At 39.6% G+C, this 14,966-nt stretch overlaps 2 protein-coding genes across 3 annotated transcripts in view; one reads left to right on the forward strand and one right to left on the reverse strand.

Moving 5' to 3' along the window:
- The window catches only part of stk19.L (serine/threonine kinase 19 L homeolog), an 8,304-nt gene extending 1,805 nt beyond the window's left edge, over positions 1-6,499 (reverse strand). The window contains exons 1-4 of one of the 2 annotated variants that reach the window (XM_018229134.2): positions 6,078-6,499; positions 1,583-1,719; positions 1,357-1,502; positions 233-468 (exon numbers count right to left, since the gene is read on the reverse strand). In XM_018229134.2, the coding sequence (XP_018084623.1) occupies positions 233-468; positions 1,357-1,502; positions 1,583-1,691 (491 nt within the window). In that variant the 5' untranslated portion in view covers positions 1,692-1,719; positions 6,078-6,499. 2 annotated transcript variants of the gene reach the window in all.
- Positions 6,500-6,567: 68 nt separating this feature from the next.
- On the forward strand, positions 6,568-14,959 carry dxo.L (decapping exoribonuclease L homeolog; the record flags this gene model as incomplete). Its single annotated transcript, NM_001095468.1, is given in 7 exon segments — positions 6,568-6,639; positions 7,998-8,379; positions 8,700-8,926; positions 9,571-9,790; positions 12,724-12,859; positions 13,721-13,815; positions 13,895-14,959. Coding segments are annotated over 7 exon segments (1,206 nt in total). The 3' UTR covers positions 14,004-14,959.
- Positions 14,960-14,966: the final 7 nt, after the last annotated feature.

Here is a 14,966-nt window from a genome sequence, read left to right on the forward strand (position 1 = left end):
TGGGTTTAGAAGGTATTCATAACCTTCTACTTGTACTCCATTGTAAAGCACCACTAAATTTCAAGTGGGGCTTCTTTTTCCTTTTGGCTGCAAAGAAACCTCAAGCTGCTGTTAATGTTCTAGCAACAATCGTTTAATGACTTCCTTTTTAATTTTATAGACTTTGCATATTTATTTTGTGCTAGTATCCCACTCCCTCCATTATTTGTCCACTTCAACCCCATTTGCTTACGTTATTTCTCCATCACTAAAGCGGTGTTTCATCATCATTTCATCTCTGCCGTAGCTAATATTGGGTGATAACAAAAGATCACAGTCCAGAAATTTGCGTACAACAGTTGCTCGTGAGTCCCCTTCACTGCTGCTGAGGGCAGTCCTACGTAAATCATCAGTCATTACAACCATGAATGTGTCAAGATCAAATCCAGTCTGAACTAAACACACCTCTCCTTTTTGTTGGAGGGAACTCTAAAAAAGAAAAAAAATATGATTATACAGTATAAAAGGGAGAATAGATAAAAATCAGATTCTAATATAGATTAAGACTGCAAAAAAAGATGAAAGAGGAACAAAGTAAACTACAGGCAGTCCCTGGGTTATGTACAAGATAGGGTCTGTATGTTTGTTCTTAAGTTGAATTTGTATGTAAGTTGAAACATATATATTTACTTATTAAATGCAACAAGACAGATGTTTGTCTTAAGTTAGTATTTAGTTTTACTTTTCTGTGCTCTGCAGTAGACAACACACACCAGAGTCGATTGGGACAAGTGGTTTATTAAAGCTAAATGCTAATAAAAGTCAAACAAACCACAGTATCTAACTGTAATAGCCTCTGTTTGTAAGTAAGTCAGGTGTCTGTAACTCAAGGACTCTCTATACAGAGGTTCCAGCACCAGAAGGATACAGAAAATGCAACTGGATAAGCAATAATGTAATTAAAATCTGTTTCAGCCTGCGTTAAACCGCAGGTCAAGAATTAGCCTTATGTAGCCTAATAGCTGCCTTCTAAGAAACTCAGATTCTGCTCAGCAGGGCCAAAGATAAGAAATGTATCAACCAATGTAACAATTAGATCAGTTTACCGTCTGTGACCACCCCCAACAAAGCTGCTTCAGAAGACATGGGCAGGTAAAAATGAAACTTTAAACTTCAATATTAGTAAAATGGTAAAAAATAAAAAGGATTTCAAAAAAGTTTACCTGGTTAGGAAAGCAATGAAAAAAAAAGGTTTGGAAGGTGAACAACGCATTTAGCAGCACAACAAATAAGCAGCTGTGAAAGACCTATATAATACAGATGTTGGGACATTTTGAACTAAACACTTATTTAAATAAAACTTGTTTTCTCACTCACCAACAATCTGTCTACGACTGTACGATCTTGCATGAGGCTGTATAGCTGATGTTTAAGGAACAGAGGAGGCAAAGTATCATTGAACAATTTACGGGGAAAAAGAGCACACAGGTATGAGACAGCTCCATGAGGGTCCTCTGTGAAGTCTGAAAATAAAAAAACATTATAACGGAAAAACATAAAATAACACACAATATTCCTAATAGAAAATTGATTCCCTCATTACCCGGATAAGGAGAAGTAGATGTTTTTAGATCTGTTTCATCTCTTGAACAGCTGCCTCGTAGCTTTTTCACTTTGAATGCATCACAGATCAATTTTCTCTTGCGATCCATGAAACTGGAAAAGAGGAAGAAGCCTGACCTGCAAAAATATTTTAAAGAAAGCAAGCATGATTGGTACAGCAAGAGAAAGAGAAGAAAGCGAGTGCTGTGAGCAGTAGGAAGCAACGGGTAAAATGACAACATTTTAAATAATGGAACACAATATCTAATATGCCTCTGGAAGGTCAAACTTCCAGAGGCATGTTAGATATTAATCAATCTATGTTGTAGATTAAAGCTGAATTGTTTCGTGTAAACAGGGCTGATTTCTCAACATTTTCACAAATAAAGTAGCCAATAGCAGCCAATTATGAAACTAAAACATTGTTTATAGTTATATGAAAAAAATACCTTGCTTGATGACCAGGCAAATAGAAACATGGATATTTTCATTGATCCATTTCCAGGTATATAAAGACCCTTTAAATTACAAGTGACTGTTGGTGCTGGTAGACAAGTTGCAAAAATTTGAGTGACAGTATCTGCCACATTCTTTCTTTTCAACTCAGTGTGATAACAGCTGTTAACTCCTGCACATTGCCTGAATTCCTTGCTGAAACTATTCCAAGGGTGCCCTATATCTACCAAAATTTCTGAAGAAATGGCTGTTTAGATCAACACTATCTGTTTCTTTAAATAGAATGCAATAATGGAACATTTCCATGGTAGCATGAATGACTGGGCTCTCATGGTTTACACCACTATAAGTTTAAAAGTCTGAGTGCCTTATTCCTATAGTTTTTTGCATAAATCCGCACCTTTTTGCTGCTCCCAACTCCAGACAGGCAATCAGTGCAAACCTATCCATCAACTTTAACCAGTATTCTACAGATCGCCAGCTGGGTGTACCAAGCAGTCTGAAAGTGTAAGCCATTCATTATAAACCCACAGTAAGCAGAGACTACTGCATTCTTCATGTGATAAATGAGAAGGCAGAGCTGAACTTCACTTTTGAACGAAGACGGGAAAGAGCCAAACTGAGATGTTTGGAATCCATGCTGCAATGCATTCTTTCAATATAATCTAGAGACGAGGTGCAACCGCATATTTGTTTATGTCACAAAATGGGGACATGGTAAACGTAATAATGTCTGTCAACAGGTGGCCTCTGAAATCATCAAGTATATGGAGCTCAGTTCCTCAGTGTGGTAGGTTCGCCACTTCTACAAGAAGTTATCATATGACCATGAACCATCTTTCATAGAAACAGAATAATGCAATATTTAAAGAATAGAAGCAAACATTGTGTCCATTAGCCAATGATGAAGATACAGCGGCAGCCCAGCTTCTTGTCATGCATTAAATATATGAGTTATGCTATTTTTGTAAATCCATGCCATAGAATGCATGGGTTAATCTGTTAAAGGTAAAAGGGCACTTTTTATTCCAGTTTCATAAGATTCTTTAATATGCCACTTAATAAGAAATAAATCTGTTGCTTAAAAGGAGTTGTTCACCTTCCAGCACTTTTTACAGTTAAGTTGTTTTCAGATAGTTCACCAGAAATGGAGACTTTTTCCAATTACTTTATATTTTCTATGTTTCACCATTCTTCTAATACTGAAATGTAAGTCTAATTTTTCACCTTTCTAATGCAGCTCTGGGGGGGTCGCCAACCCTCTAAACCAGTGATCCCCAACCAGTAGCTCGTGAGCAACATGTTGCTCCCCAACACCTTGGATATTGCTCTCAGCGGCCTCAGAGTAGGTGCTTATTTTCGAATTTCAGGCTTGGAGGCAAGTTTTGGTTGTATAAAAAACCGATAAACTGCCAAATGGAGCCTCCTGTAGGCTGCCAGTCCACATAGGGGCTACCAATAGCCAATCACAGCCCTTATTTGGCACATCTCAGAAACATTTTACATGCTAGTGTTGCTCCTCAACTCTTTTTACATCTGAATGTTGATCACGGGTGAAAGAGGTTGGGGACCTCTGGGACAAGAGGGACAGTCCCTCTTTTGACAGCTCAACCTGCAGTCCCTCATTTGTACTGGAAAGTCTCGATTTTCTCTGCACTGAACAGCCAGAAACAGTTTCTCACTTAATTGGTTTTTAGTAGAGAGCACAGAACAGATAACAGGTGCAAATAAGATACTTTGTAACAATTTTGAGAGACAAAAAAAAGTTTAGATATGGAGAAATATTTTCAAACTTTCATAACCTGCCAAATTTTGTAAAATGTACATGGTAATTAGGGGGTGTGGCCAAAGTAAGGGCATGGTCAAAAATTTTCGCTGCACTACATGCAAAAAAGTTTTTTGTCCCTCTTTTTACTTCCAAAATGTTGGGAGGTATGACCTGGCCCTGCACATACCTTGGTCTGCCAGCATTTGTATCAGGCATAGTATGGCCCAAATCATTTCATCACAGTTTCCAGCATTTCATGACAGGCACATAGTGGCCCCCAGCATTTTATGACAGGTTTGTTGTGCTTTTTTGTGTCACTTAAAGGGGTGGTGCACCTTTAAGTTAACGTTGTATGTTATAGAATTGAAAATTGTATCAGAATATCACTCTCTGCATAATAATAAAGTTCATTTAAAGATGAACAACCCGGTACTTGGGATTGTCAAGAAATTTGGTACATTTTCGGGCCTCCAAATTAATTGGGACAAGTCCGTAATCTTTCCCATTGATGGACAACTCCCGACAGTGGTAGACCCGGATTGTAATCTTAAAGTGGTAGATAACTTTAAATACCTACGGATAACGGTACACAAAGATCCGACGCTAATTCTGCAGCATAATTTATATGCCTTGCATCGCAAATTTAAGGATACACTTACACACTGGACTAAACTCCCTCTTACCCTTATAGGCAGAATAAATATATGCAAAATGATCTATCTTCCTAAATTTCTTTATATATTCAGTAATACCCCCTGCCACATACCCAAAAAAGCCTTACATGATATAGACCGCACACAATCGGAATTCATTTGGGGTAATAAAACGCCCACGCTATCCAGAGTCACTCTCAATGCCTAACACGATCAGCTGGGACTTAATTCTCCAAATTTTGAGCTATACTACCTTGCCTCCCAGGCCTCACATGCAGCCAGCTGGAAAGTGTTTGACGCAGAAAACCCAGCTTCCGTAATAGAAGCCTTATATTTTACTTCAGTGGAAAGCCTACACAATGCTTTAGAATGCTTTAGAACTCAAAAAGATGTTGGCCCCTTATTACCTGCTATGGATGCTACTAAAAGAGCCTGGGACGCAATGGTACAGATCACTAAGGCCGATATTACTTTATCTCCGGACTCGCCTTTATGGGGTAACAGTAACTATCTGCATTTTGCTACATTCTTAGAAGTGGGAACTTGGACTAAGTTAGGGTTAAAACGACTGTCCCAAGTGTTCTTTGAGGGGAGTCTTCCTACGCTAGCTACTCTTCGTCAGATCCTTTCTCTGCCTGACCTGTCCGAATTTAGATTCAACCAGATCGCCCACCTTTTTGCAGCGCAATTCCCAACTTCCCCTTTGCAAATACAATGCACGATGGTGGAGGAGTTGATAGCTCAGCCCACTAAAGCAAAACTCCTGTCGCATACGTATAAGCACTTGATCTCTAATAGATATGACCCCAGGCCCAGAGTGAAATATAAGTGGGAAAGTAGTGGAGTCAGTGTGGATCCAGATGATTGGGAAGAAATTATAGACAACCTTTACACTCCGTTAGTAAGTGTTAGAGACAAACTTATCCAATTTAGGATCATACACCAAACATACCTCACCCCGCAGAAACGATTTGTAATGGGTAGAGCAGTTTCACCCGCCTGTCCCAGATGTGGTGCTTCTGTGGCCAACTTCATGCATTTAATGTGGGACTGCCTAGTGATACTCTGATTTTGGAGAGCAATTGTGCACTTTATGGCTGCTGAACTGGAACTTCCCCAAATACTTAACCCTGCTACCTGTCTTCTGGGCCTTCTTGATTCGGTGATACCTAGAGCAAATACTAGATGCCTGATGAGATTGCTTCTCTTTTATGCGAAAAAAGTGGTTGCCCTTCACTGGATGGGCCCTTCGCCCCCCGACGCTGAGTAGATGGATTGGACTAATTAACTCGCAATTGGAATTTTATAAACTCACGTACCTTGCCCGAGGATGCCCAAAAAAGTTTGCGAATATATGGAAACCTTGGATCGAGTCACCTGCCACCTCAACTAACAACTGAATGACAATTTTCAGCCATACTTCCCTCCCCCCTCCCTTTTTTCTTTTCTTAATCTGTTTTATTCTCTCTACTCTTTATGTTGTAAAATTCAATAAAAATTACTCTTTAAAAAAAAAGATGAACAACCCGTTTAACTCTTTTCCCTATTTTATTTTGCTCTCTATACTTGTGTACCCTTTTGGTTTTACTCTGCTTTCAAGTTTATATTTCAACTTTCACCTGTTTCAGTCTTTGAGTTGTACAGCAGGAGCCATTGTGTTACAGGCACATTTCCCCAGCTGCTTCTTGTCGTTTTGAAGGAAGATCCCTCCAGCAGTTTGTGAACGTTTTACAGGCACATTCCTCCAGCAGCTTCTGATGGTTTTGTAGGAAAATTCCTCCAACAGCTTCTGGTGGTTTTGTTCTCAAAGTATAATTGAATAGCCACAAGCAGATTAGATAAACTGGGGGAAGCGCAAAGTGTACTCTCCAGCCTATCCGAGCACTGCTATAACTGGACTTACATGTTGAGAGTACAACAATCTGACACTGCTGGAAGGATATGCCTGCAGTGGGTGCACTGTCACAAGTAGGACTACTCTTCTCTATTCCTACCCTACTTGTTGGAGCGCTTGCGCAAGTACCAGCCCACCACTTCCAGGTCACTTCCGGCCACGCAGGCGCACCTTAAGGGCCGCGAGGAAACCCTCCATAGGGAGTTACTGCGCGTGCGTGCGCATGCGCGGGCTCTCTATATGGATAAGGATGGAGGGGAATAAAAGTATGCAGAGGGAGAAAATAGGTAATGAACAGTTTCTATATTTCTGCCAATGCGTATTTCTTGCCTACTGGTTTCCTTATCGTTTCCATCAAAAGGCTAATTGGGGGTTATTCACACAGAGCAGGCAGAAGTGAGCACCTTTGCGCCCCTTGGCTCTTGCACTTGTCTGCAGGATGTGTTTGCCCTCTGCGCCTCAACAACAACATCCGGTGTAAGGAACAGAGTGTGGCATTATTGCTCTAAATGATGCATAGGATTTGGGACCAATCCAGGCAGCTCTGTGCAAATGAAAACCTTATTTCAGAAGTAACAAAAGTTAGTGGTTTTCAAATGAGCTGCTGCACTTAATTTACTTCAATTAGCCATAGTTTTATCAGACACGTGGCTTTGTCTCATTTATACCTTATTTCTTCATAGGTTTTTCCCTTAAAGAAGACATATAGGATAAGTGAAAAAAACCTAATTTTGTAGGTAATTACAAGATATATATGGTGTTGCTTTTACTTGGTGCTAAAAATTAACATTATCCTTAAAAATAGCCTCTTTATTGGAGCTCCCTATAGATGTTCTCTGGTCCCTGTCTGTGTTTCAAATGAGGGGTGGGTGTGTCCTAATGGTCCCTGCCAGAAGCACAGTAGGAGGGGGACAGCCAATCACAGCCCTGCAGTCACACAAGCACAGTTAGGCTTCAGTGTCCTATCAGGTCCTGCTAGCTGCTGATTGGTTCCTGCCTACAGTGCAGTGAGCTGAGAGCTGCCGGCTCCCCTGCACAGCCTGGGAATTCAGGGAGCAGGAAGTGGAAGAGAAGGGAGGGATTATTAGGGTTTTTGCAGAAATATTCAATAAATGAGCCTTTTTAAAGCACAATTCTTCTATATCTAAATCTAAATGAGTATAATTCTTATTTTTTACACAAAATGTCTCCTTTCGTTGCCATTATCCATGCTGCTTTAGGATTTGAAGGGGGTCTGTATTCAGAAAATAAATGTGTGGTGGTTTTGCTACCATAGAGTAAAATAAGACACTTGATGCATGATTTTATCTGTAACATTTTTAAAAAAATAAACATAATTCCCACACCCGCAGCAAGTACATTACATCAGTATGATGCTCTGCGTGACTCTAGTCTTCTTGCATCTCTCAGCAACTGAAACTGTTTCTTTTTGTGAATGGCTTCGTATGGTAAAAAAGAAGACTACATTGGAACGATGAGATTTTAATTGGGTTGCCACCTTTTCTGAATGGCAACCCCCTGATGTTACAGTGATAGAAAATTCGATTTCAAACTCTAAAGCAAACATTTTTAATGGCCTCATGTGCATATTACATGATTGTTCATTTGTTTGTGTTCTGATCCTATATTTCATTTTTGTTTACAGACCGACCCATGAAGAGAGGCCCTGAGCAGAATTCTCTGTCTCCTCCTTTAGCAAAATGTCCATTTATGTCATGTTCTTCCCTAAAAACCCTACATTCCCTCTACCAGGGTTCTTTCCCATTCTACAGGCTGCCCTCAGAAGTTGGTCACTTTTCACTTGATGAAAACCGTCAGTACCATCAGGATAACAGAAAGTTACGCTATTACAGCCCTCCAGTAGGAATTAGGGAAAAGGGCTCACCTGGTTGGAATGTTATGGATGGTTATGAATCCCACTATGTACGCAGGAATGAGGACGAAAAAGAGGGTTTGCTCCACATACTGACCTGGTTAGAGAAGAACCGAGGTGTCCTAGGAGCACATGTGGAAGGTGGCAGTAAAAGGTAGGCAGGACCTTAGATGTAAGGGGGTCATTGAGCTAGCTAACAGGAGGAACCCGGCTTTTCTCTTTTGAACATGTGACTAAGGCAAGAGTGTTATATTGTGTTTTCCCTGCCAGCATAAATACACCACATGCAGGCTTTATTTAAGTGCATAAATACACACTTTCATATGCCAAACTGAACCCCTTCATTAATAAAATCATATCCGTCAAAGAAAAAAAGTCTTTGGAACTTTGCCTTTACAATCTTGTTTAATATTTACTATGTTTACAACTGTGCTTCCTTCTGTTCTTTTTACATGACGTATTATTTATCCTCAGACCTATTGATCGAGATTTTGTCACCTGGCGGGGTCACCTAACAAAGATCCTTTGCACTCCTTATGAGACACAGGAAGGCTGGCTTTTAGCGGTCACTCTGTTCAAAGGAACATTCTATATAAGTGAACGGGAAACAGAGGCAGCACAAAAGAAGAGGAAAGAGAGGTCCCTGGAACAGGAAAGGCTCATGTACTCTGGTTACAAATTTGAAAGTTACATTTGTGCAGGTCTGTATGGACTTATCTCACTTCCAGACTCTCCATTTCTGCTTAGCTTTACCTTCCAGTCTTCAGAATGATTTATAAAATTTCATGTAGGGATGCACCAAATCTGAATACCGCATTTTTTATAAAGGATTTGGCTGAAGCGAATTCGGATTCTAGTTTGCATATGCAATTTACCGACATAACACGAAAAACAATTGCAATTTTCGTACTTGCGTGATTTTAGGAGTAAAGATTCAGCAGTTCGGCCAGGTATTTGTCCTGCCGAACCCAAATCCTGCTGAAAAAGGCTCTGATTTTGCCAAATCCCAAACCAAACCTTGGATTTGATGCATCCCTTATTCACCTACCTGAAAAGAACTGTTTCTTCTGGGCCAATTTAATAAATAGTATAAATTCTGTTTAAAGCACTATGCCAAAATTCAAAAGGCTTGAAACATACAGTAGTATTTATCTGCTTTTAGTAGCAAACCATTATTAAAACAGGGCTTATTGTGTGAACACTAAAGTATGCAATTATATTTAATTATGTCAACATTTACCGGCATTTGTAATCCCATTTTTTATATCTTTGTACTTGGGTATACAAGACTGTGTATTTTTCTTTGTAAGCTACTCTTTCATACAGTTTTTTCTCATCACTTAAGACTCCCCAGATAGACAGCCTTCCCAGTCCGCAGTTGTTAATACCAATGAGGGATTTTGCAGTGTGTTACTGGCTCGGCTTACCTCACATTCGCTTCTGATATCGGGGGAGGTAGACTGTACTGACCCATCAGCCAAGAAAAGTATCCCTCCAACTTGCTACATAGAGTTGAAGTCTAGTGCCCAAATCCGAAACCCCCACCAGCAAAGAAGTTTTAACAGGTACACAATATTGCCTGTGAATTTTTTTTTATTAAAAAGTATTTCATGCATCCTTATATAAACCATGCAATATATTTTTTCTACCATCAAGTCGTATAGCACTAAAGCACAGGAAAAGTATTAAGAGCTTAAAAGAGAACATTTAAAGGGAAACTATGTCCCTAAAGATTGCAGGGTCTGTATACAAAATAAACTTTTATAAAACAGTCTATATGAAACACTATTATATAATTAATGCTTTTTGATGCAAAGTTTTAGTTTTTCTTGGAAGTAGTATGTGCCATTGGATGATACCACATAGAAAAAGTGCATTATGTTCTGATATCCGAGGGAGCACACAAGGAGGGAGGCTCTTGGTAAAGATGTAAAAGGTCCACTATGTGTATATACCAATTTGGTAAAATTCTTTAATATTTATAATATAAATGATCTGTTAAAGTAGTCATTCTAAAGGTGTACTTTAATAATTCACATGAATCCCTGTCCTTTTTGGAGTCTGGTTGGTAGACACCTAGGTACCTGAAAGAACTGCCATTTTAATTATTATTATCATTATTAACATTTATTTATATAGCGCCAGCATATTTCACAGCGATGTAAAGAAAATGCATTTATACAACTAAATCACATTAATTACACACAGAACATATGGAGTTACATACATCACAACCAATACAGTACAAAAGGTGAGGAAGGCCCTGTGCAAAAGAGCTTACAATCTAAAGGGAATGGAATAAGACACAAGGTGTGGGAGTGGGCAAGATCAGAATTAAGTGAGAGATTTTGTATGTGGTATTGCATTTGGTAGTGAAGCAGAGTGAGGTTAGGCTTCTCTAAAGAAGTACCAGAAAGGTTGGGAGAAAATCTGACAGACCGTGGGAGAGAATTCCAGAGGAGGGGTGCAGCCCTTGCAAAGTCTTAAATTCGAGCGTGTGAGGAGGTAATTAGAGAAGAATTGAGCAGGTCAGTAGAGGAACGTAGTAAGCGGTTGGGTGAGTATATAGAGATGAGATCAGAGATCAGAGGGTGGGGCAGTTATAAAGTGCTTTGGAAGTCAGGGTCATTAATTTGAATTTTATTCTGAAATATAGCGGAAGTCAGTGTAGGGATTGGCAGAGTGGCGTGGCAGAGGAGGAGCGGTTGCTAAGGTTTCGTGGCTCATTATGGACTGGAGAGGTGACAGTCTCTGGAGGGGAAGGCCAATTAAAAGAGAGTTACAGTAGACTAGACGTGATGTGACAAGAGAGTGAATAAGAATTTTGGCTGCATCTTGGGTGATAAATGATCGTATTTTGGATATGTTCCTTAGGTGGAAGTGACATGTTTTAATAAGTGACTGGATATGAGGAGTGAATGACCGGGCAGAATCTAGGATAACCCCAAGGCACCGGGCCTGGGGAGAGGGGGTGATAGTGGAATTTTTAGCTATGATGGATACTTCCGGGATGTTACTGGTGTTAGTTGGAGGAAAGAGAACCGTTTCAGTTTTAGAGAGGTTTAATTTGAGGTAGTGTTGTGACATCCAAGTAGAGATAGCGGACAGGCAGGAGTTCTGGGTTGAGATCAGGAGAGGAGACATAGATCTAAGTATCTTCAGCGTAGAGGTGGTAGTGGAAACCATACGAGTTGATTAGTTTGCCGAGGGAGGAAGTATAGAGGGAGAATAATAAGGGTCCCAGGACAGAGCCTTTAGGAACCCCAACAGAAAGAGGAAGGGGAGAAGATCTTACTCAATTGTAGGAGACACTGAAGGAACAATTAATGAGGTAAGAAGAAAACCAGGACAGGGCCGTGTCACGAAGGCCAAGTGAATGGAGGGACTGGAGAAGAAGAGGATAGTCCACAGTGTCAAATGCAGCAGAGAGATCAAGCAGTATTCATAGAGAGAAGTGATTGTTGGCTTTAGCTGTTAAAAGGTCTTTAGTTAGTAGGGTTAGGCCAGTTTCAGTGGAGTGTTGTTGCTTAAAACCAGATTGTAGGGGGTCCAGCAGGTTATTGTCAGAAAGGAATGAGGTTAGTCGTTTGTAGACTAGGTGCTGAAGTAGTTTAGAGATGAAAGGTAGCAGAGAGATAGGCCGGAGGTTATCAAGATTGGAGGGATCAAGAGAGGGTTTTTTTCAGAATGGGGTGACAAGAGCATGTTTTAGTTGAGAAGGAAAGATTCCCTTTGAGAGAGAGATTAAATAGATGCGTTAAGGCTTTGATTAGACAAGGATTGGCATTGTGGAGAAGTTTTGAAGGAATATATCTAGTATAGGTCAATCTAAAAATAACTGGACTTGCTGAGTAATCAATGAAGACGTTTCACTACTCATCCGAGCAGCTTCTTCAGTTCAACTGAAGAAGCTGCTCGGATGAGTAGTGAAACGTCTTCACTGATTACTCAGCAAGTCCAGTTGTTTTTAGATTGACCTATACTAGATATACTATGACCTGGATGAATGAAAATCTTCATAGTCATTTTGAAGGAATAGTATCAAGCGGACAGGTGGTAAGGTGAGAGGAGGCCAACAGTTTTGAGACTTCCTCATCAGTGACAGGGGTGAAGGATAAACTGTACCTTCCATATATAACTGTGCTTTCCTCCTGCTACACCTATTTCATTTATGACTCAAATTAGCTTGAGGTGAAGGCAGAAATAAGGGCAATCCTTTTCCAATAGTGTTTATACTATTTTCCTTTATATAGCCTGATTTATTTACTCTTCAGTAGATAAAGGCATCTTTGCCTTAACAATATTGCATTTTGTAATAGTCTGCATTTCTCAAGGAAAGGTCATTGTATTCTGGGTTCTGCAAGAGAAAAGTCTTGTATTCTTTCCTATGCCAGCTTGGGAACCTTTTGTATTTTATCCAACTTCATGACATGGATACAAGACTGCAAGCTCTCTGACAGGTTTAGAGCCTGAAAGTGTTTGTTTTATTTGTATCCAGGTACAAGCTACTAAAGTGGTGGTGTCAGTCCTTTCTTCTTGGAATACCTATCATTGTTGCAGGATTCCGTAGCCCAGAGGGAAGAATTGTCTCTTTGGAAACCTTCAAGACATCAGATATACCTCACCTTGTCCGGGTAATAATAATATAGTCCCTGTCCCAGTGGAGTTTACAATCTATGGCCGATATATAATTTTTTTTTATCAGTATAAATAATAAACACATTCTGGTATGGATTCAGATAGTAGAGGGATATTAAAGGAATTGTTCAGTGTAAAAATAAAAGCTGGGTAAATAGATAGCCTGTGCAAAATAAAAAATGTTTCTAATATAGTTAGTTAGCCAAAAATGCAATGTATAAAGGCTGGAATGATTTCATCTATAACAAGTCAGTCAGAACCTGCTTTTCAGCTCTCTTGGTTTACACAGACTGGTTACCCTGGTTACCAGGCAGTAACCAATCAGAGACTTGAGGGGGGGCCACATGGGTCATATCTGTTGCTTTTGAATCTGAGCTGAATGCTGAGGATCAATTACAAACTCACTGAACAGAAATGTCCCATGTGGCCCCCCTTCAAGTCGCTGACTAACTCAGAGTTATAGAGCTGAAAAGCAGGAAGTTGGATTCTGGCTGTTTTATTAGACATCTGTACACTCCAGCCTTTATACATTACATTTTTGGCTTACTAACTATATTAGAAACATTTTTTATTTTGCACAGCCTATCTATTTACCCAGTTTTTATTTTCACACTGAACTATTCCTTTAAGAACAGTAGTTTTCCCTACAATCTGGGGGTGCTAAAGCGGCCTATGTATGAGCATTATCAATATGTTTTCTTAAAGCAAAGTGCTCTGAGAAATGACTGCACACGTGTGAGCTTAAATGCTTGCTTTAATGTTTGCTAGTCTCTTCTTTGACTATATATTTGTTTGCAGTTTGTATGCACAGAAATATTAAACAGAATTGAAACATTTAGCATGCAGTTCTCTTATAGGGTGAAAGAAACAGCTGGGATCCTGCAGTGTGCATGAATTTCTGCAACAAATTCTTGTCTCATATAAAAAGTGTGGTGACTAGAGATGACCCAAGGTAAGACTCATAATATTGCAAGACTGAAATGCTAAGTGCGGTCAGCTCTTTACTGATTTTGTCATCTTCCCCCATTCAGGTTGGTTTATCTCTTTGCATGGGAGCCAGGTTGTGATGTCACATTCACTGTACACACTGATCCTGAATATACAATTCTCCCTTCATGGTATGTGAACTCTGTGAACTGAAGGATACCATGGACTAAACATGAATATCCTACTGCATCAGTGAGGACTTTCAGTGCAGCCTATAAATGATGGCTCACAAAGCCAGATGGAGAATGGATTTTCGTTCAATGGACCTTATGCCAAAACAATAACAAACGGTTGAAGAAAGGGGGTTGTTTATTTAGAGCTTATTTTAACATAGTTATTAAGAATGGAACTGAAACAATGCTTAATAATGCAGGCATGGGACCTGTTATCCAGAATGCTCAGGACCTGAGGTTTTCCGTATAACGGATCTTTCCGTAATTTGGATCTTCATACCTTAAGTCTACTAGAAAATCATTCAAACCATGAAATAGGCTGGTTCTGCTTCCAATAAGGATTAATTATATCTTAGTTTGGATCAAGTTTAATATACAGGAGATGGCATTTCCGTATTTGTGGGGTTTCTGGATAACAGGTTTCCGGATAATGGATCCCATACCCGTATACATAAAAAAATGGCCTTTTAAAAATAGGCATAATGTATACAAGTTGTATTTTTGTAAAAACAAATGCATACTGTCCCTTTAAATGAACATTATACCCCCTTCTTCAATATGATTTCAATGAATACAGCTAGTGCTGAACTTTTTGCCTGTTGCTTTAATCACAAAAAAATGAATTGTTAACTTGGCACAAGGTACAAAGCACATCGCTGGTGGATGCAAGGCAGGCAATAAGTACAGGGCTCCTTCCCTGCCAATTCTCTCTAATATACACATTAGGAGCAAGAAAGGAAAGGGGAAGCCAACCCCTCATGAATGCAGTACTGCTGGAATATATGTGTGTGTGGGGGGGAAGCAGTCATTGACAAATGGATGCTTTGTCTAATTTGTACTGTGCTCTACCATCAGTAAATGCTGTTTCGGTATAAATTAAAATTCATGTTTGTAAAGAAAACAATCTGGTTACTTTGTTTAACAATAAAAGAAACTGTCACCA

This window comes from Xenopus laevis, chromosome 8L (assembly GCF_017654675.1).
Source record: "Xenopus laevis strain J_2021 chromosome 8L, Xenopus_laevis_v10.1, whole genome shotgun sequence".
Taxonomy (NCBI): Eukaryota; Metazoa; Chordata; class Amphibia; order Anura; family Pipidae; genus Xenopus; species Xenopus laevis.